This window comes from Eleutherodactylus coqui, chromosome 1 (assembly GCF_035609145.1).
Source record: "Eleutherodactylus coqui strain aEleCoq1 chromosome 1, aEleCoq1.hap1, whole genome shotgun sequence".
Taxonomy (NCBI): domain Eukaryota; kingdom Metazoa; phylum Chordata; class Amphibia; order Anura; family Eleutherodactylidae; genus Eleutherodactylus; species Eleutherodactylus coqui.
The window spans coordinates 531516863-531542813 of NC_089837.1; the positions used below are offsets into that span (position 1 = coordinate 531516863).

The window sequence follows — 25951 nt, forward strand, 5'->3', positions numbered from 1 at the left end:
CTGCAGATAACCACAAGCCTTGCTCTGTACCAGAGGCAGGAGGGGAAAGGGTTAAGAGAAGTTACAGTAACTCTCGCCACAACTCTGCTTCCTCTAAGCTGTAACACCGGAAGAAAGTGACTCAGACCGACCAGTGTGAGCCCAGAACGAACCGAACCCAGGGGAGCAGCGGGCACAGCACCCACGTCTGACCGTAAGAGGAGGGGGGAGACGGGCGGGTGTAACCGCAGAACAGGGCGCAGTGTACGCCATGTAACACTCAGCATCACATGACACCAGAGCAACATTATATCCTCCTCCATACTACACCAATACACTAAAACACAAGCGCACTGCACAACACGACATAGAAGACAGAAGTGGGGGTGCAGGCGGACTAAGAGACGTCCAACGGACTGCAAGAACAGTGACGGTCTAACATGTGATTGTTCTCAGCAAGAGCAACCACGTCATCTTGTAGATATGACACCTTTAATAGCTAACAAAAACTTTCCAATCTACTTAGGGCTCTTCTTCAGGCATAATGGAATAGATCTGAAGAGGTATATATATATATATATGAGCAGGCACAGACATGGCGTGATTAGTTTGCACTAAAAAGAATCCCAGAACAGGATGAGCAGAGGAGTAAATACTTAATTAGTCCACTGATAGGAATGTCACCTATTGAAATGCTGCGATCCAATAGGTGGCGCTGCAGAGGTATTTTTTCATCTTCCTTATATGCATAAAGTACCCAGAGGAGCAAGCATGGCCTTATAAGTCTCCTCACTCACCGTCTAGGTGTCCCCACACCCTTTCTGGGTGCTCTCGTTGGGGAGAGACTATACCATTCCCCAGCCCACTCACCCCTTAGGTGTCTCCACACACTTTGTGCGTGCTCTCCTTAAGGAGGCACGACACCCCTCCTGACCCACTAATAGGAATGTGACAGTGGTAAGTCTCTGAATTTGTGTTAGGGGGTCACCAGGAGTGCGTGTTATCGCTGCTATAGATTTCTCCTCTGATGCAAGAAATCCTATCCGAGGTTCATTCTGGGCCTGACAGTGTCTCAGGCTGTTATAAGTTCTATACTCGGCAGTTGAATCAGTGCTACAATCATCAGAACTTGTTACACAGTTTCAGAAAGTTGCAACACCATTTAAACTTAGCAACATAGTAACATGTCTCCTGGGAATTAAGGGGTCTGGTTACAGGCTCTTCATATACAGCTCAGGCCTTACATGGCTCCGGGGGCCAGTGCCAGCCTCAAGTTAGATGCACCTTGTGCAGAATTGTTTATTGGTGTCCTCTGTCATAAGAAAGAAAAACTATATATACTGCACTGACAGGTAGTTTACTTATATTCTACTTGTGTAGAAAGCAGCAAGATAGTAGCATACCCACTCCAGAACAGCTCAGCGAATAAATACTGTACAAGAACCAAGCTTATAACATAAATACAGCCCCAGAACCGAGCTCAATGCATAGATACAATACCATAACCAAGCTCATAACATAAATACAGCCCCAGAACGAAGCTCAGTGCATAGATACAATACCATAATCAAGCTCAACATAAATATAGCCCCAGAACCCAGCTCAGTGCATAAATACAATACCATAACCAAGCTCATAACATAAATACAGCCCCAGAACCAAGCTCAGTGCATAGATACAATACCATAACCAAGCTCATAACATAAATATAGCCCCAGAACAAAGCTCAGTGCATAGATACAATACCATAATCAAGCTCAACATAAATATAGCCCCAGAACCCAGCTCAGTGCATAGATACAATACCATAACCAAGCTCATAACATAAATACAGCCCCAGAACTGAGCTCAATGCATAGATACAATACCATAACCAAGCTCATAACATAAATACAGCCCCAGAACCAAGCTCAGTGCATAGATACAATATCATAACCAAGCTCATAACATAAATACAGTCCCAGAACCAAGCTCAGTGCATAAATACAATACCATAACCAAGATCATAACATAAATACAGTCCCAGAACCAAGCTCAGTGCATAAATACAATACCATAACCAAGCTCATAACATAAATACAGCCCCAGAACCAAGCTCAGTGCATAGATACAATATCATAACCAAGCTCATAACATAAATATACAGCCCCAGAACCAAGCTCAGTGCATAGATACAATACCATAACCAAGCTCATATCATAAATACAGCCCCAGAAGCCAGCTGAATTACATAAATACAGTGTGAATCAACATCAGTGTATAGATACAGTAGAAGCCCCATGCTCATAACATAAAACAAAATAACGTCAAAAAAAGGTCAAAAAAGTTTAATTTAAATTAAAAAATCCAGATAAAAAAATATACATTTTCCCCACAAATACCCTTATTAAATGGAGAAAATACAAAGAAAAATATACAAAGCAGCACATAATGGGTATAACCGCGTTCGTCGCGACCCAGACAATGGAAATATGTTGCAATTTATCTTGGATGGAAAATCCCCGTGTTGCGGCTCTCAGGATGCAGCCAGGCAGATTCAATTGTTTTTCTTTAAAAATATGTTTTTATTGTGCAAAAGTCGTAAAAGGTAAAACAATCTCTATAAACCTGGTGTCGCAGGAATCGTGCCGATCAGATCAGAAAGGGATCAGGTTATTATTACTGAATGGTGAAAGCAAAACACAAAAATAATGGCGGAATTTCCATCTTTCCCCCCAAAAAAATATAATAAAAGTCCTAGAAGACATTATATGGACCCCGGAGGGCGGCCAGTAAAAGTACAACTGGACCAATAAAGTAAAGCCCTCGTGTCAGCGAGTTACGGCTCTTGCAATACGACAATGACAGTTGCTTGGTCCTTAAGGCATAAAATAGGCCGGTCCCTAAAGGGTTAAACAATGATCTACAAGTGTAAACAGTAGAGATGAGCGAACACCAAAATGTTCGGGTGTTCGTTATTCGTAACGAACTTCCCGTGATGCTCGAGGGTTCGTTTCGAACAACGAACCCCATTGAAGTCAATGGGCGACCAGAACATTTTTGTATTTCGCCGATGCTCGCTAAGGTTTTCATGTGTGAAAATCTGGGCAATTCAGGAAAGTGATGGGAATGACACAGTGACGGATAGGGCAGGCGAGGAGCTACATGTTGGGCTGCATCTCAAGTTCACAGGTCCCACTATTAAGCCACAATACCGGCAAGAGTGGGCCCCCCCCCTCCCAACAACTTTTACTTCTGAAAAGCCCTCATTAGCATGGCATACCTTTGCTAAGCACCACACTACCTCCAACAAAGCACAATCACTGCCTGCATGACACTCCACTGACACTTCTCCTGGGTTACATGCTGCCCAACCCCCCCCCCCTCCCCCCCACAGCGCACACCAAAGTGTCCCTGGGCAGCCTTCAGCTGCCCTCATGCCACACCACCCTCATGTCTATTTATAAGTGCGTCTGCCATGAGGAGGAACCGCAGGCACACACTGCAGAGGGTTGGCACGGCTAGGCAGCGACCCTCTTTAAAAGGGGCGGGGCGATAGCCCACAATGCTGTACAGAAGCAATGAGAAATAGAATCCTGTGCCACCGCCATCAGGAGCTGCACACGTGGGCATAGCAATGGGGAACCTATGTGCCACACACTATTCATTCTGTCAAGGTGTCTGCATGCCCCAGTCAGACCGGGCTTTTTAATTCATAGACACAGGCAGGTACAACTCCCTATTGTGAAGTCCCTGTCGACCCACAGCATGGGTGGCTCCCTGGAACCCACCGGCGGTACATAAAAATATCCCATTGCATTGCCCAACACAGCTGAGGTAGTAATGTAATGTTTAATGCAGGTGGGCTTCGGCCCACACTGCATGCCCCAGTCAGACTGGGGTTCTTTAGAAGTGTACAGATGTAGTAAAAACTCCGTGTGCACCTACAGCATGGGTGGGTGCCAGGAAGCCACCGGCGGTACATAGAAATATCCCATTGCATTGCCCAACACAGCTGAGGTAGTAATGTTGTGCTTAACCCTTTCCAATCCAATTTGTATATGGTTTTCCTAGGGGGCTTACTCTTTTTCTGCCGTTATACAACGGCGCTATATGCTGGCTAAAGCCAGTACTGCATGAGCTGACACGTAGGATAGGCTCCGAAAGCAGAGAGGCTGGCAATATACAGTAAGAGAACCCCGACGGACGTCTACCAACAACGGAGCTGTACAGCCTTAAAACCCTAATGTCTTCACAGGTCACACAGTGGACTGGAAAGGGTTAATGCAGGTGGGTTTCGGCCCACACTGCATGCCCCAGTCAGACTGGGGTTCTTTACAAGTGGACATATGTAGGTTACACTCCCTGTGGACCCACTGCCTGGGTGGGTGCCAGGAAGCCAGCGGCGGTACACAGAAATATCCCATTGCATTGCCCAACACAGCTGAGGTAGTAATGTCGTGCGTAATACAGGTGGGCTTCGGCCCACACTGCATGGCCCAGTCAGACTGGGGTTCTTTAGAAGTGTACAGATGTATTAAAAACTCCGTGTGCACCTACAGCATGGGTGGCTCCCTGGAACCCACCGGCGGTACACAAAAATATCCCATTGCATTGCCCAACACAGCTGAGGTAACGTCAGCTGTAATGCAGGTGGGCTAAAAATTAATTTGATTACACTGTAGGCGAGGGCCCACAAAAATTGGTGTATCAACAGTACTAATGTACATCCCAAAAATTGGCCATGGCCAGCCAAGAGGGCAGGTGAAACCCATTAATCGCTTTGGTTAATGTGGCTTAAGTGGTAACTAGGCCTGGAGGCAGCCCAGTGTAACGAAAAATTGGTTCAAGTTAAAGTTCCAATGCTTTTAAGCGCATTGAAACTTATAAAAATTGTACAGAAAAATTATATGACTGAGCCTTGTGGCCCTAAGAAAAATTGCCCGTTCAGCGTGATTACGTGAGGTTTCAGGAGGAGGAGCAGGAGGAGGAGGAGGAATATTAGACACAGATTGATGAAGCAGAAATGTCCCCGTTTTGGATGGTGAGAGAGAACAATGCTTCCATCCGCGGGTGCAGCCTACGTATTGCTTAGGTATCGCTGCTGTCCGCTGGTGGAGAAGAGAAGTCTGGGGAAATCCAGGCTTTGTTCATCTTGATGAGTGTTAGCCTGTCGGCACTGTCGGTTGACAGGCGGGTACGCTTATCCGTGATGATTCCCCCAGCCGCACTAAACACCCTCTCTGACAAGACGCTAGCCGCAGGACAAGCAAGCACCTCCAGGGCATACAGCGCTAGTTCAGGCCACGTGTCCAGCTTCGACACCCAGTAGTTGTAGGGGGCAGAGGCGTCACCAAGGATGGTCGTGCGATCGGCTACGTACTCCCTCACCATCCTTTTACAGTGCTCCCGCCGACTCAGCCGTGACTGGGGAGCGGTGACACAGTCTTGGTGGGGAGCCATAAAGCTGGCCAGGCCCTTAAAGACTGTTGCACTGCCTGGGATGTACATGCTGCTCGATCTACGCACATCCCCTGCAACATGGCCCTCGGAACTGCGCCTTCTGCCACTAGCGCTGTCGGCTGGGAATTTTACCATCAGCTTGTCCGCCAGGGTCCTGTGGTATAGCAACACTCTCGAACCCCTTTCCTCTTCGGGAATCAGAGTGGGCAGGTTCTCCTTATACCGTGGATCGAGCAGTGTGTACACCCAGTAATCCGTCGTGGCCAGAATGCGTGCAACGCGAGGGTCACGAGAAAGGCATCCTAACATGAAGTCAGCCATGTGTGCCAGGGTACCTGTACGCAACACATGGCTGTCCGCACTAGGAAGATCACTTTCAGGATCCTCCTCCTCCTCCTCCTCCTCCTCAGGCCATACACGCTGAAAGGATGACAGGCAATCAGCCGGTGTACCGTCAGCAGCGGCCCAAGCTGTCTCTTCCCCCTCCTCCTCATCCTCCTCATGCTCCTCCTCCTCCTCCTGTACGCGCTGAGAAATAGACAGGAGGGTGCCCTGACTATCCAGCGGCATACTGTCTTCCCCCGCCCCCGTTTCCGAGCGCAAAGCAGCTGCCTTTATGGTTTGCAGGGAATTTCTCAAGATGCATAGCAGAGGAATGGTGACGCTAATGATTGTAGCATCGCCGCTCACCACCTGGGTAGACTCCTCAAAATTACCAAGGACATGGCAGATGGCTGCCAACCAGGCCCACTCTTCTGAAAGGAATTGAGGAGGCTGACTCCCACTGCGCCGCCCATGTTGGAGTTGGTATTCGACTATAGCTCTACGTTGTTCATAGAGCCTGGCCAACATGTGGAGCGTAGAGTTCCACCGTGTGGGCACGTCGCACAGCAGTCGGTGCACTGGCAGCTTAAAGTGATGTTGCAGGGTGCGCAGGGTGGCAGCGTCCGTGTGGGACTTGCGGAAATGTGCGCAGAGCCGGCGCGCCTTTACGAGCAGGTCTGACAAGCGTGGGTAGCTTTTCAGAAAGCGCTGAACCACCAAATTAAAGACGTGGGCCAGGCATGGCACGTGCGTGAGGCTGCCGAGCTGCAGAGCCGCCACCAGGTTACGGCCGTTGTCACACACGACCATGCCCGGTTGGAGGCTCAGCGGCGCAAGCCAGCGGTCGGTCTGCTCTGTCAGACCCTGCAGCAGTTCGTGGGCCGTGTGCCTCTTATCGCCTAAGCTGAGTAGTTTCAGCACGGCCTGCTGACGCTTGACCACCGCTGAGCTGCCACACCGCGCGACACCGACTGCTGGCGACATGCTGCTGCTAACACATCTTGATTGCGAGACAGAGGAGGAGGAGGAGGAGGAGGAGGAGGGTGCTTTAGTGGAGGAAGCATACACCTCCGCAGATACCAGCACCGAGCTGGGGCCCGCAATTCTGGGGGTGGGTAGGACGTGAGCGGTCCCAGGCTCTGACTCTGTCCCAGCCTCCACTAAATTCACCCAATGTGCCGTCAGGGAGATGTAGTGGCCCTGCCCGCCTGTGCTTGTCCACGTGTCTGTTGTTAAGTGGACCTTGGCAGTAACCGCGTTGGTGAGGGCGCGTACAATGTTGCGGGAGACGTGGTCGTGCAGGGCTGGGACGGCACATCGGGAAAAGTAGTGGCGACTGGGAACTGAGTAGTGCGGGGCCGCCGCCTCCATGATACTTTTGAAGGACTCCGTTTCCACAACCCTATACGGCAGCATCTCAAGGCTGATGAATTTTGCGATGCGGACGGTTAACGTTTGAGCGTGCGGGTGCGTGGCGGCGTACTTGCGCTTGCGCTCCAACAGTTGCGCTAGCGACGGCTGGACTGTGCGGTGCGAGACATTGGTGGATGGGGCCGAGGACAGCGGAGGTGAGGGTGTGGGTGCAGGCCATGAGACGGTCGTGCCTGTGTCCTGAGAGGGGGGTTGCATCTCAGTGGCAGGTTGGGGCACAGGGGGAGAGGCAGCGGTGCAAACCGGAGGCGGTGAACGGCCTTCGTCCCACCTTGTGGGATGCTTGGCCATCATATGCCTGCGCATGCTGGTGGTGGTGGCTCCCCGGCTGAGCTTTGCACAACAAAGGTTGCACACCACTGTTCGTCGGTCGTCAGGCGTCTCTGTGAAAAACTGCCAGACCTTAGAGCACCTTGGCCTCTGCAGGGTGGCATGGCGCGAGGGGGCGCTTTGGGAAACACTTGGTGGATTATTCGGTCTGGCCCTGCCTCTACCCCTGGCCCTGGCCACCGCACTGCCTCTTGCAACCTGCCCTGCTGATGCCCTTGACTCCCCCTCTGAAGACCTGTCCTCCTGAGTAAGCGTTGCACACCAGGTGGGGTCAGTCACCTCATCGTCCTGCTGCTCTTCCTCCGAATCCTCTGTGCGCTGCTCCCTCGGACTTACTGCCCTTACTACTACCTCACTGCAAGACAACTGTGTATGATCGTCATCGTCCTCCTCACCCACAGAAAGTTGTTGAGACAGTTGGCGGAAGTCCCCAGCCTCATCCCCCGGACCCCGGGAACTTTCGAATGGTTGGGCATCAGTGACTATAAACTCCTCTGGTGGGAGAGGAACCGCTGCTGCCCAATCTGAGCAGGGGCCCGAGAACAGTTCCTGGGAGTGTTCCCGCTCCTGAGCAGGTGTCATTGTAGTGGAGTGAGGAGGCTGGGAGGAAGGAGGAGCAGCAGACAGAGGATTCGGATTTGCAGCAGTGGACGGCGCAGAACTGCGTGTTGACGATAGGTTGCTCGAAGCACTTTCTGCCATCCAGGACAGGACCTGCTCACACTGCTCATTTTCTAATAACCGTCTCCCGCGTGGACCCATTAATTGGGCGATGAATGTGGGGACGCCAGAAACGTGCCTCTCTCCTAATCGCGCAGCAGTCGGCTGCGACACACCGGGATCAGGAGCTCGGCCTGTGCCCACACCCTGACTTGGCCCTCCGCGTCCTCGGCCGCGTCCACGTCCTCTAGGCCTACCCCTACCCCTCAGCATGCTGTATTACCAGTGATTTGATTTCACAGGCAGGAAATAAATTGGCGCAAGACTGCAGGCCAAATATAATTTTTTCCCTTTTTGGAAAACGAAAGGCCCCACTGCCTCTAGTGAATGAATAATCTAAGTTTAATAACTGTGCTGTGTCCCTGCTAATGTGTCACAGAACGTGAGGGTAGCAGAGTTATTAACTCTGGCAGAGCAGGTATTTTTTTTCCCAATTAAGGAAAGCAAATGGCGAAGCCAGCAGTAAAGCGTAGCTGGGTGCGTATGATTTAGCAATGTTTTTCACGCAGCTCACACGTGTCCACCGCCCGTAAGGACGGACAGAGGCTGGACAAATAGATTTGTTTCCACTTGTTTTTCCACCAAAAGGCAGCACTGCGTATATTCTATGAATAATAACTGTGTTGTGGCCCTGCCTATACAATTCTTTCCCTGCAGTATCAATGGAGGGTGGAATGCTCTGCAGAGGCGATTTTGAGAAGCCCAAAAAAAATGCAGCACAGCTAACAGCAGCCTGAACAGAACTGCACACGGATAAATATGGCCCTAGAAAGGACCGTTGAGGTTCTTGAAGGCTACACTCACTCCTAACACTCTCCCTGCCTATGCAGCACTTCTGTCCCTAATGCCAGGTGCAACGCTCTGCAGAGCCGATTTTGAGAAAAAAAAATGCCACTGCTAACAGCAGCCAACACACAGCTATCAGTGGCCCTAATAAGGACCTTTGGGGGGTCTTGAAGCCTACACTAACTACCAATTCTTTCCCTACAGCAGCTCCGGTATAAACAGCACTGTCCCTCATCTAACTCACACCGCATCTGAGGCGAGCCGCGGGAGGGGCCGACTTTTATATTAGGCGAACACCTGATCTCGCCAGCCACTCACAGCAGGGGGGTGGTATAGGGCTTAAACGTTGCAGGGGGAAGTTGTAATGCCTTCCCTGTCTTTATATTGGCCAGAAAAGCGCGCTAACGTCTCAGGGAAGGAAGTGAAAGTAACCAGAACACCGCATGGTGTTCGTTACGAATAACGAACATCCCGAACACCCTAATATTCGCACGAATATCAAGCTCGGACGAACGCGTTCGCTCATCTCTAATAAACAGTCATCATAGGAAAGCAAACGAGTTGTTCTCTCATTTCCTATTTCCTCGCTCAAATGATTTCTTGTTCCATGTAAAACGGCCCTCACTGAACTACTGGAGGCATCTTCCCCCAGCGCACGCTTCACTTAGGGCGGCTCCATACCACCGCCACGCAGTACTGGCACACGCTGCCACCAACAGACACATCCTGCTGCCACCAGCCATGCCCTACTCTACAGTATGTCCATCAGATGCACGGTGATCGCTGATCTAAACCTTAGAGTGGTCACCGTGAATGCGATGGAGACTGCACACACCATGTCCACAGGGGCCAAGACCGAGCCTGCTACACCCAGAAAAGCATCAGTTACTATAGACATTAAGAGCCGCAGCCCTTGTCCCTCTCCACAGCGCTAACACATAAGTGTCCGCTATGTCACGGTATTGGGGTATACGGGTCCGACAGTCACCACCCTGTAATGTACGGCACCCGGGGCCGGCCGCAGGGCTAACTATTTCCCATCTCCCCGATCCTGAACTTGTGCAAAGTGAAGGCCAAATCGCACTCTGTGTGGCCTAGCATGCCCCAACACCCCTCGCTGCCACCACTGACCGCTTCCGACAGGTAGGTACGCCACCTCAGTTTCCACCGACACACGACTAACACACTTCGGGGTTGTGGATCCCTTAAAGTGTCGAGAACGACTAATAAAGTTTAAAGCTTTATTGTAAGAAGGGTCAACAGGGCTTAGATAGAAATATACAAAAGGAGAGATTTACATAAGGGGGAGGAGCTACAAATACACACAAACAGTATGAAAACAAAAAGGGAGGGACTTGTTATCTGTATAGCGCCAACTTATTCCGCAGTGCTTTAAGGTAATTTATCTAATACCCCCACCAAGCTGGGGGCTCATTTAACTGACCTCGGAGGGATGGAAGGCGGAGTCAACCTTGAGCTACCTGAACCACGTGGGGATTGAACTTGTAACCTTCAGGTCGTGAGTGAGAGCTTAGGACTGCATTCTACACCACATGGTAAGGAACATGGAGAGAGGTGGACAGTCCTGTATTTAGATGCCAGTCCTGTGTCCGACAATGGAGGGAAGATCTCCCTTTAGTTTTAAAGTCCCTCTGGGCCCCACCTCCACCGTCCTCCTTCATCACTGAAGGCTGGCTAAGTAGGTGGCCAGATTTCCAAATGGAAACCCAGTTTGACATTTTGGTTATATCTCCCCTGAAGGCCCTCCAATAGGGAAGCTACGGCCGCCATGCCTCATATCATGCATAACCCACACATGGCTACCAAGCATGACCTGTGCGGGGTCAGTAGTCTTGTAGGTATAGGATCCCACGAGTCATGGGGATCGCACAGCAGTGGGAGTGGATGCGTTGTGCTCAGGAGATGCTCCCCGCCCGCAGATCTACCTGAGCTAGAAGTCAGAGGTCATTCAGAGTCCCAGTTCTTCATCTCCCATTTGGTAATAACAGTGTTATACCCCATGCCACAAAGTCAGGTGACAATTAACATGCAAGGGACCCTGCTTGGGACAAGATCCTCGCATCTCAACAACTGACAGTATTCATGTGTCATAGAGATTGCTTTTACCATGCAAGGGTGGCAGATAACAGAGAGAGAATAGCTTCCATGCAAAACATGGGTGACCAGCTATCAGTATCACGTCATGCCATACCACAATACTCCGCACCTCTACAATGATGACACTATAATAACCACATCCGTAAGGTGGATAGAGATCCCTATTATTCCGTATGGGGCCGAGCGGATCCAACAACGTCAATCAGATAGAGAGACGAGTTCATCTCATCGTCATAAGGAGCTCCACGGCCGGCGTGGGGAAGGGGAGTACCAGATCCACTAACGGTGGCTTCCTCAGGGGCCCTCGTACTAATCTTGTAGCAGTGCCGGTATTTCCAGAGCGTGCAGCTTGTGCGGATCATCCTGGCGTTGCGTCGCACCCTCTGATGGACGATCTCGCTGACACTGAAGCTCCTTTCCTAATTTTTAGTTTTTCTCCCTATTTCCGCAGATAATTCTGTACGTCGTCCATTGTGATGCTCCTCCTTTTTGTCACCTCCCTGTCCTTATGTCTGCACTTGGCGGGGATCTCTACAGGTAAGATGGTGGTTACCAGCAGCGGATTAGTAGACTACAGACTCCAGGCTGTTCACACAAATCGTCTCCCCAGCGCCGTAACCTTTTTGTGCCCCAAATTGTACTAGTGCCCTATAAATGAATCATGCCCTCATGTAGTAGTACTTCTCCCCATTGTGCCCACAACAAGAAATAATACCCCTTTGTGCCCATGCAGCATCCCATACGGTGACCCCAGACACATGGCATGCGCTGAGAAGTTGGGAGGACAAGATGCTGGCTTCTCCCGACGGCACTCCCCTCGCTGTCAGAGTCCGACACTGAGATGACGGACGGGGTCGGGTACTTACTGGCACCTCCACCACAGAACCTTCCGACAGGCTGCGGCACAGACTTGGGTCACTTTAATTCTTCTAAAAGTGTAGATAGGGTGCGGGGCTCTGCGGCATCCCCAATAGCCACATCAGATCACTGATCCGTAGTACCAAGAGACATGGAACTGGCAGAAAGCCAGATTAGTTGGGGATCCTCCTCCCACTATAATGGCTGCCTCCTGAGGGACGGTCCAGCTGCAGTCTCGGAGATAGGGCGTAGTCTCAGGTGTCTGCGGACTAGATCCATCCTGCTCAGGTGGAGGTTTTTGAGAGTTTGGCCTAAGGAGTCTGCATTGGCAGATAACTCCACCCCTTTTGGGTTGTCTTGAAGTAAAGTCGTTTGGATGTGGGTAGTCCTCCCCTCTATTTTGTGCCTGGCCAGGGCACGGTCTTTTTGGTGACAAATCTTTGGTGGAAAGGTTTTGGCAAGAGTGAAGTGGAGAGAGGAGAGCGGTAGAGTTTGGGCGCCATTGTGAGCAGTCCTGGGCGGAAGGTGGAGTGCAAACATTTGTAAACTATTTAAACATTTCTTCTTTCTGGGTAGTACCTCTGCATTACTGCAGGCATGACTGTGTGGCACAGAAGATTCAATCCTGTTCAAAGTGGCGCCAAGAAGAAGTAGGGTCTTGCAGCGTCCCATAGGGTGAACTCGGACACATGGCATACGCTAAGGAGCTGGGAGGGCAAGATGCTGGCTTGTCACTGTGGCACTTACCACGCTCCCTCCTGAAGGGTTGCACGCAACCAAGGCCAGGGCAGTGTTGGGCCTCTTCCGGACACCCCCTGCATGGAGATGCCTAAAAAAAAGGAGAACAGGTGATGGGGTAGTCACGGGTGATGCCACTGTTCCGGTACCCCCCTGCAGGAACATCGGCAGGGAAATAAACGAGCCACAGACAGAAGTATAGTACCTCAGGTCCCCGGGAATGGTCAGGGCCTGGAAATAACTTTACTTGAATAAACACTCCAATGATACAAGGCAAAAATAGACAGTATTCCAAGTGCAGGTAGAATTGAAAATATATATAGACAAACTTGAAGATGAGTACCTCCACACAGCGATCCCAGACTTCAGGACGCCTGTGTGTGTGACAACTGTAGATGTGTACCTCCACCCAGAGGCCCCAGACTTCAGGATGCTTGGGAGTGAACAATTAAGTAGAAGAGTACCTCTGCACTGGGCCTTGTGTAGGACAGCCTTAGGACTAGCTCATGCTCTCTATCTCTCTCTGGGGGCTCACTTACTGATCCTGCTGATTTTTGCGCTCAGGAAATCGCTCCTCCTCCTCTATCTTCAACAAATGAGGGCTGAAGGTGCCCCCATGTGCCTCTGTGCTTTCTCTATCAGATGGAAGCCCAGATTGAAGAATCTCTTTGCGCTCTCAAGCACTCACATTTATAGCCTCTCTCATACCACATGACAGGATAGAACTGATACATTTACAGACAGTCAGCTCACACTTTGCAGACATTAACCTATCACAAGCTGCTGCTGTGCAATACACATAACAGAATGACAAGACAGTTTTGCACAGAGCATCTACATAAGACATATATGTATGACATTATGGAGGGGGTCAGGAAAGCATGTACTGGGCCACTACACCCACACACAGTAATAATTTCCCTTTGTTCTCCCTTCACAGGATAGTAATGTCCACTGCATGCCCTGAATAATAATAGTCCCCTCCCTTCCCCCACAAAGTAATAGAGCCCCCTCCATGTTCCGGATAAGTTCCCACACTCACAAAGTAATAGAGCTCTTTTTCTGCTCTCCCCAATAAAATAATAGAGCCTCTTCCATGGCCCGGATAAGACATAGCCCCCCTCCGTGCCCCCACACAATAATATAGTCCTTTCCATCAGGGTGTTTGTAAGGCAAAAAGTAAAATGTAACATTTTTGCAGCTTTTGCTTACGCCCCGAGCCTCAGTGAGGTAAAGATAGGCCAAAATTCAAGAAGATTGGAATGTTAATTCCTTTGTTTGGGAAAACTAGAAATCACAAACCTACAATAATACTAAAACTAGACCCTCGGATTAATAGGTGGTATGGTGGGCAAGGCATGTGATATATGAGTCATCTCTGAGCCATGCCATCCCTTCTTATGTTCGCTTGGTGATGACTTTTCTGTGATGCTCGGATACCTTCAACAAGAAGTGTTTTTGTTGTTCGTCCCTGACGATTCGTTAAACTTTTTGATCAGAGCGATTCCTCTTTCTGCGGTTTCATTGGCCCCTTTAAGAGCGTTCACACGGCTTCTTAGAGAATCACTGCAGTATTCGGTCACATCGAGGATCCCAAACAACTCAATGAACGGCTTTGTTTTATTAGTAAGGCCTCAGGTCTTTCCCTCCATAAACCAGGTTTTTCTCCTCTGATCGTTTTATTTCCTTTTTCTTTGCCGTTTTGGTTTCTAAACTTTTAGTCATTTTCCTTCCTATCAGCCTGACTAATACGTTCGTCCAAAAAAGCCAATCCTGCGTTTGTTTCTGATACCAAAGGTGCCTCTTACCCCTCACTATGAGAGCCCTGTTTTGGACATCTGCATCTGGGTAAGTTCTCAGAAGCTGCAGCATATCCAAGTCATTCTTTGGAGCCCATCGACTTACGATTGCCTCGTGCCAAAAGCGAACATATATGATGCAGACAAAATGTGCCGCCCGCTTCATTCCTTTCAGTTCTCATTGAGGAATATTCAACTCTTTAATGAAGAGGACAATTCTAAGTGCACATATTGCCTTTGCCATCCACCTTGCCTGATGCAGAGCCCCTGGGATCCTGAAGTCCTTTTGAGACCATCCTCCTCGGTACAGGAGTGAGAGTTGTAGTAACTCTTTGCAGTCTTCTCTTGGATGACTTCCATCTTCGGGACATTTTGGATGTAGTTAACCATTTTCACTCGTTGTTCTGCTAGAAAGCCTTGAATGGGACTTTCGTCATCCAGCATTGTCATACATGACTTTGTATCAAGTGAAGCCCACAGACTTTGGAACTTCCAAAAAAATCTGGCTGTCAGGACCCCTTGATGGTGTGCCACAACACTCCTCAAACACGCCTTTCATTATTAGTTCATGGGTGTGACGGCGGCAAGCCAACCACAACAATGTTCGTCCGAATTCCCCTTCAATTCTGGTACAAGCCCCTTGGATCAGTCCTGCATTAGGTGATGTAGTATCAAAAGACATTCTGATGATATTGTCACGTAGCCCAAATCGGTCCACTTCTGAAATAAGTACTTCAGCCATCTGCTCACCAGTGCCTTTCAGGGCAACAGGTGCGCCAAGCAAATGCTCAAAGTCATTGCCATGGGCAACTGCGGGCAACAGTCTACTATCCCAACGCAAGACCAAAAGAGGAGGATTTCCAGAGAGTGACTCTGATTTTCTTTGCCATTTTACTAATATTGATCGCCCGGGCTCGGTAAACGGTGGCTGCAGATACAGACATTTTTGAAACATCCTGGGCAAGGCTCTTTGCAGTTGCTATAAATGAAGTACTTGCTTGTCGAATAGAGAAATACACAAGAAGCCCATTAGTACAAAGCACTTCAATATTAGAAATGCCACTAGCTTGATATACAAGTGCTCAACGTGTGCAACCCCGAAATATTATCCAAGCTTCTTGAAATTTGGCATATGTATCTTTTACATCACTGAGACTCGGGGCGTAAGCAAAGTCATATGAAAATCACATCTTTGGAAAAATGAAGCACCCTACTTTCCATGATCCACAAAGTAATATAACCCCCTCCACGGGGCAAACAAGTGCATGGCTGCCCAGGAAACTGGCATCAGGGATTCCTCTCAGGCCGGAAGGACCACATGATTCGGCCTCTTGCTCAACGGCGTTGTTTATTCACTGGAGATTTAGTAATAATGGGGGCCGTAACAGCCTCTCGGTAGACTTTCTTCTAGTATTGAGCTATGTTGATGGGTAATGTAGAGCGGTTCTGTAGTCAGTGTTCTCACGGTCAGCGCTCAGTCTCATCCTGTGATACTCCGCCGGGTCCAAGACACTCTGAATTCACAAGAAAATATAGCAACCCACAGCAACAGGAGGCAAACAATAGGAGCAAATGTTATGTAGTAAATCAACACTGATCACAAATATAACATCACTGCACTATAATAAAATAACAAGTCCTGTCAGACCCCCTCTGCAACCACAAAGTAATAGAGCCCCCACCAGGCCCCCACAAAATATTAAGAGTCCCCCCAATGCCCCAATAAAGTAATAGAGCCACCTCCATACCCCAGCAAAGTGATAGAACACCCATGCTCTGGAAAAGTAATAGAGCCACCTCTGTGCCCCCACAAAGTAATAAAGCCCCCCTCTGTGTCTATAAAAATTAATAATGACCCCCTCCATGCCCCAGAAAGTAATAGAGCCCCCTCTGTGCCCCCACAAAGTAATAAAGCTCCCTCTATGCCTATACAGATTAATAATGACCCCCTCCATGCCCCAGAAAGTAAGAGAGCCCCCTCTGTGCCCTCCACAAAGTAAGAGAGCTCCTTCTTGCACTTACAGAGTAAAAGCACCTTCTCCTTGCCCCACAAAGTAATACAGCCCCCTCTCTGCTTATACAAACTAATAGTGACCCCCTCCATGCCCTCACAAAGTGATACAGCCCCCTCTGTGCCCCCTGATCTGATCTTGTAGATTTCTACTTGAAAGATGGCGTTCTGACTTCTGGGCAGACGAGCTGGAAGAAAACCAAGAAGAACGCAGGAAGACAAACAACGGCAGAAAAGTTCAGCTTCCTGCCATCGGTAAGCAGTAGGATAACATTTGGTCTGTAATGACGCTTTGTGTACAGTGTTCATCCTGCCCAACCAAGAGAGCGCTGGTGAAGCCCCGCCGGGTGCACAGAATGACAGACATACAAATATATCAGACTGGCTGAAAATATTTTAGTTTCCTACAGTAATAAAGTAACAATTAGGTAACAATGTTGCATGTGGGCAACAGAAAACGGCATGCTACATTTTCGGCTATGAGAACGGGCAATTGGCGCAGGTTCCACTCTCTGAATCCTCTTGCATGCGGCCTTGTAAAAGGCTTGTGTACATGCCATGTTTTACTTACAAGCAGTATATTGGGGAACCTGACACCAATCGCAGCACTTCGATTCCCATGGTTGGCCAGGCCACAGCCTTTGTCTGCTGCTGAGGCCAGTTGGGCTGATCATGAGCCCATCGAAGCTCGCCTGCGCACAAGCACAGCCCTACAAGGGCAGTGCCCATATGGCAGTCAGAGTGCTGCTTAGCCTTTTGTGGGTCCCATCGTATTGTCAAACATACTTCGAAAACAAGAGGCCAAATGTATTAAGATGGGCACTTTATATACCAGTCCTAATAACCAGGGTGCTGGAGTAAAGATGTCCTGATTCAGTACGAGGCTCTCTGTGGGCCTGAACACAAAGCTATGACCGCTAGGAGCTAGCATAGATTACCATCATGACTTACTGGTTTCTGGTGCAGATTATAGTAAATCTGACAGACCGCAGGAGGCCCGCCCTTCCAGCTAAGCCCCACCCCCTATTCATGGCACTTTTCAAAAACATTGAGAAAAGGTAAAGGTCACAAATTTTGGCTCGAATCATTGCATGTGCCAAAATTTGTGACTTCTTTTTACCTCCTCAGGGTCTCCTCTACAGAATCAGAAAAAGGACCACTTCAAAGATTGTGCCCCCTACTGGTAGGAAAGGTTGTCACTTGGGATAATGCGCTTTTACGCTACCCATGGGAATGGTGACTAGTATCCAACACAGATATGACCTCCACTTTCTATAGTCTCTCCGCTTTATGTTCTCTACCCTTGTTGGCCTCCACTCTCTTTAACATCCCCCTTCTATGGTCTCCACACTCTATAGCCTCTACTCTCTATGGTCTCCACACTCCATGGTATCGCCTTTCTATGGTCTCCACCATCTATGGACCTAATGCTCTATAGCCTCCACCTTCTGTGGCCTTCCATTATGGTGAATACATTCTCGATATTTTCTTGCTACATTTTGGCTTATTGTGGTGTGTCGGGGTTAATACAACAGGCTAGCAGGGGTCTGTAGTTCTTTTGTCACGTGGCAGTGTGGCTTCAATAACCTGAGGGTCCCGGGCTCCACGCCATACCCTTTTGTCAAGAGAGCTGCTTCAGTTATACGGAGGGCAGGATGGACTTCTGACACTGAGATTTCAGGAAACAACTTTAAACTTTACTGCCATTGGTTCTGCACATTCCAGGTTACAGCAGCCCATTATGGCATAACGTGAGGTGCTACACAACAGCAGTAGATGATCATTTGGTTATCGTGGCTTTAATGGTGGCTGCTTTTGCAGAGCTACTGGAGCGACAGCCTGTAATGCTTTTGGGAATGTCTCTTACTTGGTTCATAATAGGAATATCTTTGCTAACAGATTCAATTCTTAACATGCACGGTCCAAATTAGATTAAGCTCTGCTGTGGGGCTCCACTCAAATTGTATTCCAATATCCACTTGTTACTCACAATTCAGTTCCATAAGTGATGCCTGGAACGGAGGTGGGGAGTTCTCCTTCAATGGAAGTGTTCAAACAAAGGCTGGACAAATATCTGTCTGGGATGAATTAGTGAATTCTGCACTGAGCAGGGGGTTGGATCCGATGACCCTGGAGGGCCCTTCCAACTCTACTATTCTATGATTCTATGATAAGGAACGATTCCTCAGTGTGGTAGCTGACTGCCACTGTTCCTACCAGAGGTGAGAAAACAGCAGACGCAGAGGGTCCTTGTACAACTTATGCTCTCTGTCTATAGCTTCAGCCCTCTTTCTCAAAGCTCATGACACAGTAATTCCCTTCACAGCATGAACTGGCACAAAAATCAGCATTGCCCAAAAATAGCAGGGTGGGTTAAGATTCCAGGAGCTCTCTCTCTCTCTCTCTGTGGTCTCTGTCCAGAGCTCACACGTTACTTTTCTCCCTTCAAGAGACAGCTCACTCTCCCTGCTGTTGGGGGTCCATCCCACATTCCTTAGGGCTGTGGAACTCTACAAAATCTGCTAAGGGTCTTCTTGATAACCAAAATCACATCTCATCTGTACAATTTAACCCTTATATCTCTGCATAAGCTAAGCTTATGCAAGGTTTTGCAAATATAAGGCAATGCAAGATACAAACAATATATATTATTATGCATGTGAAAAATCTGCTTTCTGGAACCACATGACAACTTTGCACCGGGGTGTAACAGAGACTCTGGTTCTGGGACACTACAATTTTGTGTTTTCTTGTAGATGCAGTGTAAACATCACATACTGGACTTTAGTCCCTACTCGTTTGATGACCAGTACATCGGATGCTCCAATCAATATGAGACGGATCTCATGCCAAAAATTTTACCTCGAGAGAAATCCTTCAACATGGCATTTGGTTTGGCATGGGAGCGAGCAGTGGTGCAGTGGAACAAAGTGAAGACAATGCTGCGTCTTCCTAGTGACTTCATCGATGAGTTTGGGATAGCAATCATTGTCTACACCACAGACTGGCCGGAGAGTAGTCCAATCTATAAAGAACTCAATGGAAATGTGACGGTGGCGGGAAGGTCCAGACAGCACTACATGGAGAACTTCCACTATAAGGCTCTTCACTTCTACTTGACCCGAGCCCTACAGGTGCTGAGGAGGAACTCCAAAAGACAAACAAAGACCTACAAAGTCTTCAGGGGCACAGACAAGTCTCTGCAGGTGTCAGAGGAAGCGGAGCTAAGGTTCGGGAGATTCACTTCTTCCTCTCGGAATATAGAAGTAGCTAAAGAATACTCTGATGGATTGTTCTTCGAGATGACCACCTGCTTCGGCGTGGACATCCACAGTCTCTCCGTCTTCCCCAAAGAGCAGGAAGTGTTGATCCCGGTGGCTGAGAAGTTCCAATTTGTCGAGAGAAGAGGGAACATTTATGTTCTGGACAGCACATGTGAGCTCTGCAGTCACTTCAACTGTACCTACCTAGGAGGTAAGTGCCCATCAATAGAGAATGTTAGGGGTCATCTATAGAGACGTTTAATGTCCATCTAGGGAGGAGGTTAGTGTTCATCTATAGAGGAAGTAAGACATAACCTAGAGAGGAGATAAGTGTTCATCTACAGAATAGGTGGCTGTCCAGCTAAAGAGAATCTAAGTGTCCATCTAGCGCAATAAATGTTTATCTATAGAGGAGGTTAAAGTTCATCTAGAGAGGTAAGTGTCTAGCTATAGAGAAGAATGAGTTAATCTGGAATCAGGTAAGTGTTCTTCCATTGAGCAATAGTTTATCTATAGTTTATATATTATTATATTGTTTATTTATATATACTTTGTTAATATCCAAGTATAAAGGAGGTAAGTGTCCATGTAGAGAGGAGGTTAGTGCTCATCTATAGAGGAAGTAAGAGGTAACCTAGAGAGGAGATAAGTGTTCATCTACATAAGAGGTAAGTGCTCATCTGCAAAGGAGCCTAGAGTTCACCTAGAGATGAAGCAGATGTCCTTCTATAGAGGAAGTAAGAGTTTATCTATAGAGGTGGTAATGTCCGAGCATAGAGATGGTAAGTGTCCATCTAGAGTGGAGGATAAAGTCTATGTATAGTGGAGGTAAGTGTCCATCTAGAGTGGAGGATAAAGTCTATGTATAGTGGAGGTAAGTGCTCATATGTAGGGGAGGTAAATGTCCATCTGTAGAGGCAGTAAGTGTCCATCTAGAGAAGAGGTAAGAGTTTATCTATAGAGGAGGTCCATGTGTATGTACAGAGGAGGTAAGTGTCTGTATACATATTCCCACCCGATAACGATAATTAATGGTGACCTTTGTCTTTCAGACGAGAAGCGAGATTTCCCCGTGTGCAGCTCCGGTAAGGCTATCATCATTACTACACAGGAAATGTGCCCCAGTGGGTGGAGAAACCACATAATTACTACCAAAATGGGGTGTGAAGGGTGTAAGGAGCTTCAGGGGAGGCGGCACCCCTCAGAAATGATAGAGTGGTGGGGGATGGTCAGAGGAGGGGGCAGATGGTGGGGGGTGGTCAGAGGAGGGGGCAGATCTATGGGACCATGGGGTATCCCCAATAGGCAATCATGGGCAGGAATGCTGAGGGGTGATAGTCACTGTGGTAGGACTACATGTGTAGTGCACCAGAGGGGGAGGTTAGTGTCACGGTGGCAAATCTCCCTCTCCCACCCGGCTACACTACACTGAAAATTTGGGGTATCACTTTATAAACGGGTTCCTGCTTCTGGTGTGATGTGGCGGTGTAGTGCGGCAGGCAGGTGAATGAAGAACAACTCACATTCAGATGAGAGTTAACGTCCAATGCAGTCCTGTCTCTCACGGCCGGGCAAGGAGGTGGCGGCTGGAAGTGCTGCTCCCCCTCTGTAAAATTCGATAATGCTTGGTACACTCCTGCAATCCATACTTGGCATCCTTTATACTCCAGTCATTGGATCAAGGAAAATGGGTGCGGCTTCTGTTCCTTTTACCCGCTTGCTGCTCACTTGTTACGACTGGATGGCACTGTTAGCAGTATCATATGAGTGATGAATGATTATATTATTTAGGTGCTGTATGGCAGTATTATATGAGCAGTGTATGGCAGTATTATATGAGCAGTGTACAGTTGTATTATTTAGGTGCTGTATGGGAGTATTATATGAGTGGTCTTGTTACCATGCGGCGTCTGCGGGTCCACCCAGGGCGGTGGGGCGTTGGGTCCCACGGTCAGGGCGCGTCCCCCCGGCTTGTTGTCCGGCTGCCGGGGGTGCGGGTGGCTGGTTGGCGTGGTGTTGTGGGTGCGTGGCGCAGTGCGCGTGCTTGCAGGTCTGGGCGGCGCCATGCGCGAGCACACCTGTAGTCAGCCTTGTGCATTAGCACCCTTTTAATTGGTGCTGTGGGAGGTAGCGCCTCCCCCTCTCCGCCCCTGGGCGGAGGCTGGTGTTTTTAAGGCTGGCAGTGATCTGCATTCACTGCCAGTTATTTGGTTCCCTTTAGCGTGCTACCATCCTGCCTCTGTTGGTCTCTGTTGTCAGCTTGTTCTGCCATATCTGCCAGGTTCTCCCATCTGCCTCGGTCTGCTTGTGTTTTTCTGTTGGTTGTATCATCTGCCCATCCTGTCGGTATTCTACCCTTCCATCTTGGTACGTCAGCGTCCCCTCACGGTCCCTAGTGAGAGTAGGGACCGCCGCCCAGTTGCCCACCTGGGGTTAGCCAGGAGTGGAGGCAAGTAGGCAGGGACAGGGGGTTGCGGGTGAGTTCTAGGGCACGCAGGCTGGCGCACCGGTGGGTAGGATACCGTAACAGGTCTACGGTTGTATTATTTAGGTGTCGTATGGCAGTATTATATGAGCTCTGGATGACACTATGCCCGCACTACATGGTGACATTATTTGGGAGAGGTATGGATAGTATTACGGTATTGTTATGTCTACTTTGCTGTATGAACGCTCAGAGCGGTTTTTCTGTGGATTACTGCGATCTTCAGCTTTTAGATGATGGAGATGTGGACAAGATATGTAACACGGGGGCTGGCGGTACTGAAGCTCAGCCTAGCAATGCAGTCCTAGTGAATGGACGTATAATAGATGGGGAGTGACTGCAGCTCTGGATGTGACTAGAGTATAAGATGAGCAAAGTGACTGAACCTGATCTGGGGAGTCAAAGATAAAACACCTTAAGGGCTGTGCATGACGCACAATTAAAACATGAAGCTCACTTGTTTTCGGCCCCCTGGGGCGCAGCTAATCGGCTGGCACTGTTTCATCCCCGCCCATGGACTGCAGCAGTCAGAGGCCACGGCTTCACCATCCCGAACTCCTGGCATCATGACGCCCGGGATGTGAGCACTGATGCTAGGAGTTTGGAAGATGATGCTGTGGCCTCCGATTGGCTGCAGCAGTCACCTGACTTCCAGCGGTGGAGGACAGGGATGGGCCAGGGGCCCGAAAACAGGTGAGCGTGCTTTATGTGTTTATCTTAACTCAGGCCGAGCCCTTAAAGTGTTTACTTTAAAACCGTGATGGTGGACCTATGACACACGTGGCCATTGTCGCTGACACACGGCCCGTTAGTGGTGAATACCAGCAGGGGCCGCCACTCCCCTGCCGATATTCACTAAGCAGCGCTGATCCCGGCGCACACCGTGACGTCAGTGTGCTCCCGGGATCCTCCTCCCCCCTCCCCTGACGTCTCCCACTACTTGGTTCCCCAAGAGCGTCCAGCCGGGTTGAATCGAGCAGAAGTGTTGTGGAATATAAATATATGCAGGAGTGGAGCTTTCACGAGGTGGAGGAGGTAAGTATATGGGTCTTGGGGGCCACTGTCATTGCTGGGGGCCACTGTCACTGGTGGGGGCCACTGTCACTGTTGGGGGCCGCTGTGGGGGGCAACTGTCACTGCTGGGGGCCACTTTGGCTGTGGGTAGCCACTGTCACTCCTGGAGGCCACTGTGGGGGGCACTGTCACTGTTGGGGGCCGCTGTGGGGGGCACTGTCACTGCTGGGGGCCACTGTGGGGGGCACTGTCACTGCTGGGGGTCGCTGTGGGGGGCACTGTCACTGCTGGGGGCCGCTGTGGGGGGCCACTGTCACTGCTGGGGGCCGCTGTGGGGGGCCACTGTCACTGCTGGGGGAAGCTGTGGGGAGCCACTGTCACTGCTAGGGGCCGCTGTGGGGGACTACTGTCGCTGCTGGGGGCCGCTGTGGGGGGCACTGCCACCTTGGGGGGCCGCTGTAGGGGGGCACTGTCACTGCTGGGGGCTGCTGTGGGGGGCGCTGTCACTGCGGGGGGCCGCTGTAGGGGGGCACTGCCACCTTGGGGGGCCGCTGTAGGGGGGCACTGTCACTGCTGGGGGCTGCTGTGGGGGGCGCTGTCACTGCGGGGGGCCGCTGTAGGGGGGCACTGACACTGCTGGGGGCTGCTGTAGGGGGGCACTGTCACTGCAGGGGGCCGCTGTGGGGGGGCGCTGTCACTGCAGGGGGCCGCTGTGGGGGGCGCTGTCACTGCTGGGGGCTGCTGTGGGGGACCACTGTCACTGCTGGGGACTCATCATTACTGAGATAAGTGAGGGGAGGCTGTGAGAGGCGAGGGCCGGTGCTGTGGGGGTTTGGGGTTTATTAAATACAATTATACATTTTTGTTATTTAAACTATAAATATCGCAAATTTATGTTTTTTTCTCGAAGTGACCTCCCCCCCCCCCCCCCCCCGAGTTATGCTCAGGGTTTTTCGCAAATTTTGACACACCGAACTCAAAAGGTTGCCCATCAGCTCTTTAAACCCCCCCCCCCCCCTGTAAGGAGCGATCACACGGTGCACAGAGGACGTGTTTACTATTAGGGCGCCCACCCACTGGCGTTTTTTTTCACTGCGAAATTCGCAGGTTTTTTTTTTCTGCAGGGGGTCTATGGGACTTGTAATGCGCAAAATCGCGATTTACCGCGATATCGTGATTTTGCGCGATCGCGATTTTAGCTTTGCATGTCCCATAGCCCAAAGACCCCTGCAGAAAAAAAAAAACGCTGCGAATTTCGCAGTAAAAAAACGCTAGTGGGTGGGCACCCTTAAAGTGAACGGGATTAAAGTAAATCCGGCTCCCGTGTAGAAGGGAAACATGTGACCGCGCACTAATATTGGACTGTAGCGTAGAAGGGACGACAGTGGAAGAGCTATGTAAGATGGTCATACATGTATATCGTGGTCAGTAATATATGTTATGGTCAGGTATGTATATAATGGTCATATATGTATATAACAGTCAGTAATGTATGTTGTGGTCAGCTATGTATATAATAGTCATATATGTGTATAATGGTCAGTAATGTATATAGTGGTTGGTCAGCTATGTATATAATGGTCAGAAATATATGTCGTGGTCAGGTATGTATATATTGGTCATATATGTATATAGTGGTCGGTCAGATATGTTGTGGTCAGCTATGTATATAACGGTCAGTGACTAGTAGCGCTCATCTAGTGGTTGTCTCTCTTGCAGTTCCCTGATGTAGCCGCTCCCGAAGACTCTTTCCTACGTGTCCGGGGATGTGAGCGCAGGGAAGCCCCCGCCTGACCCGGGATATTGCAGTGCGACGGTGCGCACCCACTGCCAGCTGGAGAGGAGATCAGGCAGGAGGGACCCAGCGAACAGAACGTGTCGGGATCAGTGAAGACGCAGTAACCCCAGACTGTCCGCCTGTAGCAGACACAACCGATCCGCTGGGGCTGGACGTGACGGAGGCGGTCCGGGGGGCCGCGAGGTTTCCACACTTCCTCTGACTCATCCACTGAAGGGACCGTTCACATGAGAAGGAATATTCCACAACGGCATGGCGGAATACGCCGGCCCTCCATCCTGCCCCAAGGCCCGCCCGGCTAACTGCGCATGGTGATGCCGGATTGCTGGCCGTATTCAATTCTGCCCGTTAGGAGGACAGAGGTCGGGGCGGAATATCCTGCAGGGCTGCTATATCTCGTCTGGTGGGAAGGACCCTAACGGGGGGGCAATGGAATGTACGGGATGAGGCAGAAGTCTGGACACACCCATTGTACTGGTGTAATTACGAGAAAAAAGGACCCCCAATGTGTGAAAGTGTTAACTGGGAGGGGGGGGGGGGCTGCATTATGTTTGGTGGAGGAGATGATTTTGGTGGCCATTTGGAATTCAGCTCAGGTTTTTCTAATGTGATGTGATAGTCCAGCCTTGGATAAAATCTACTCAGAAACACCCTGGAAGTGTCAGTTTTTCTTTATTCGCTCTGTGACTTGTGCATGGAGAAGGACTCGAGCGGTCATCAAGACCTATAAACATCTATGGGATAGTATTTTGGGGGTGTTCTGCAAACCTTGCAGGGAGGGGAGGAGGTGAGCTGTCATCATCACTGATAGACTTCTATAGGAGATTGTTGTGGGCATGCTCTGTGACCTGTGTG

The 25951-nt window shown here is 49.7% G+C and overlaps 1 protein-coding gene across 4 annotated transcripts; it reads left to right on the plus strand.

The window, feature by feature from the left end:
• On the plus strand, positions 1-25748 carry LOC136591208 (ecto-ADP-ribosyltransferase 5-like). 4 transcript variants are annotated; one of them, XM_066588481.1, is made up of 6 exons: positions 1-193; positions 11582-11667; positions 16682-16791; positions 19293-20010; positions 20852-20884; positions 25018-25748. In XM_066588481.1, the coding sequence occupies exons 2-6, from the start codon at positions 11607-11609 to the stop codon at positions 25023-25025; spliced, it is 930 nt and encodes a 309-aa protein (XP_066444578.1). In that variant the 5' UTR covers positions 1-193; positions 11582-11606; the 3' UTR covers positions 25026-25748. The 4 variants fall into 4 exon arrangements, with proteins under 4 accessions (XP_066444578.1, XP_066444580.1, XP_066444581.1 ...); XM_066588483.1 differs by lacking the exon at positions 11582-11667 and adding an exon at positions 17665-17719; XM_066588484.1 differs by lacking the exon at positions 16682-16791.
• Positions 25749-25951: the final 203 nt, after the last annotated feature.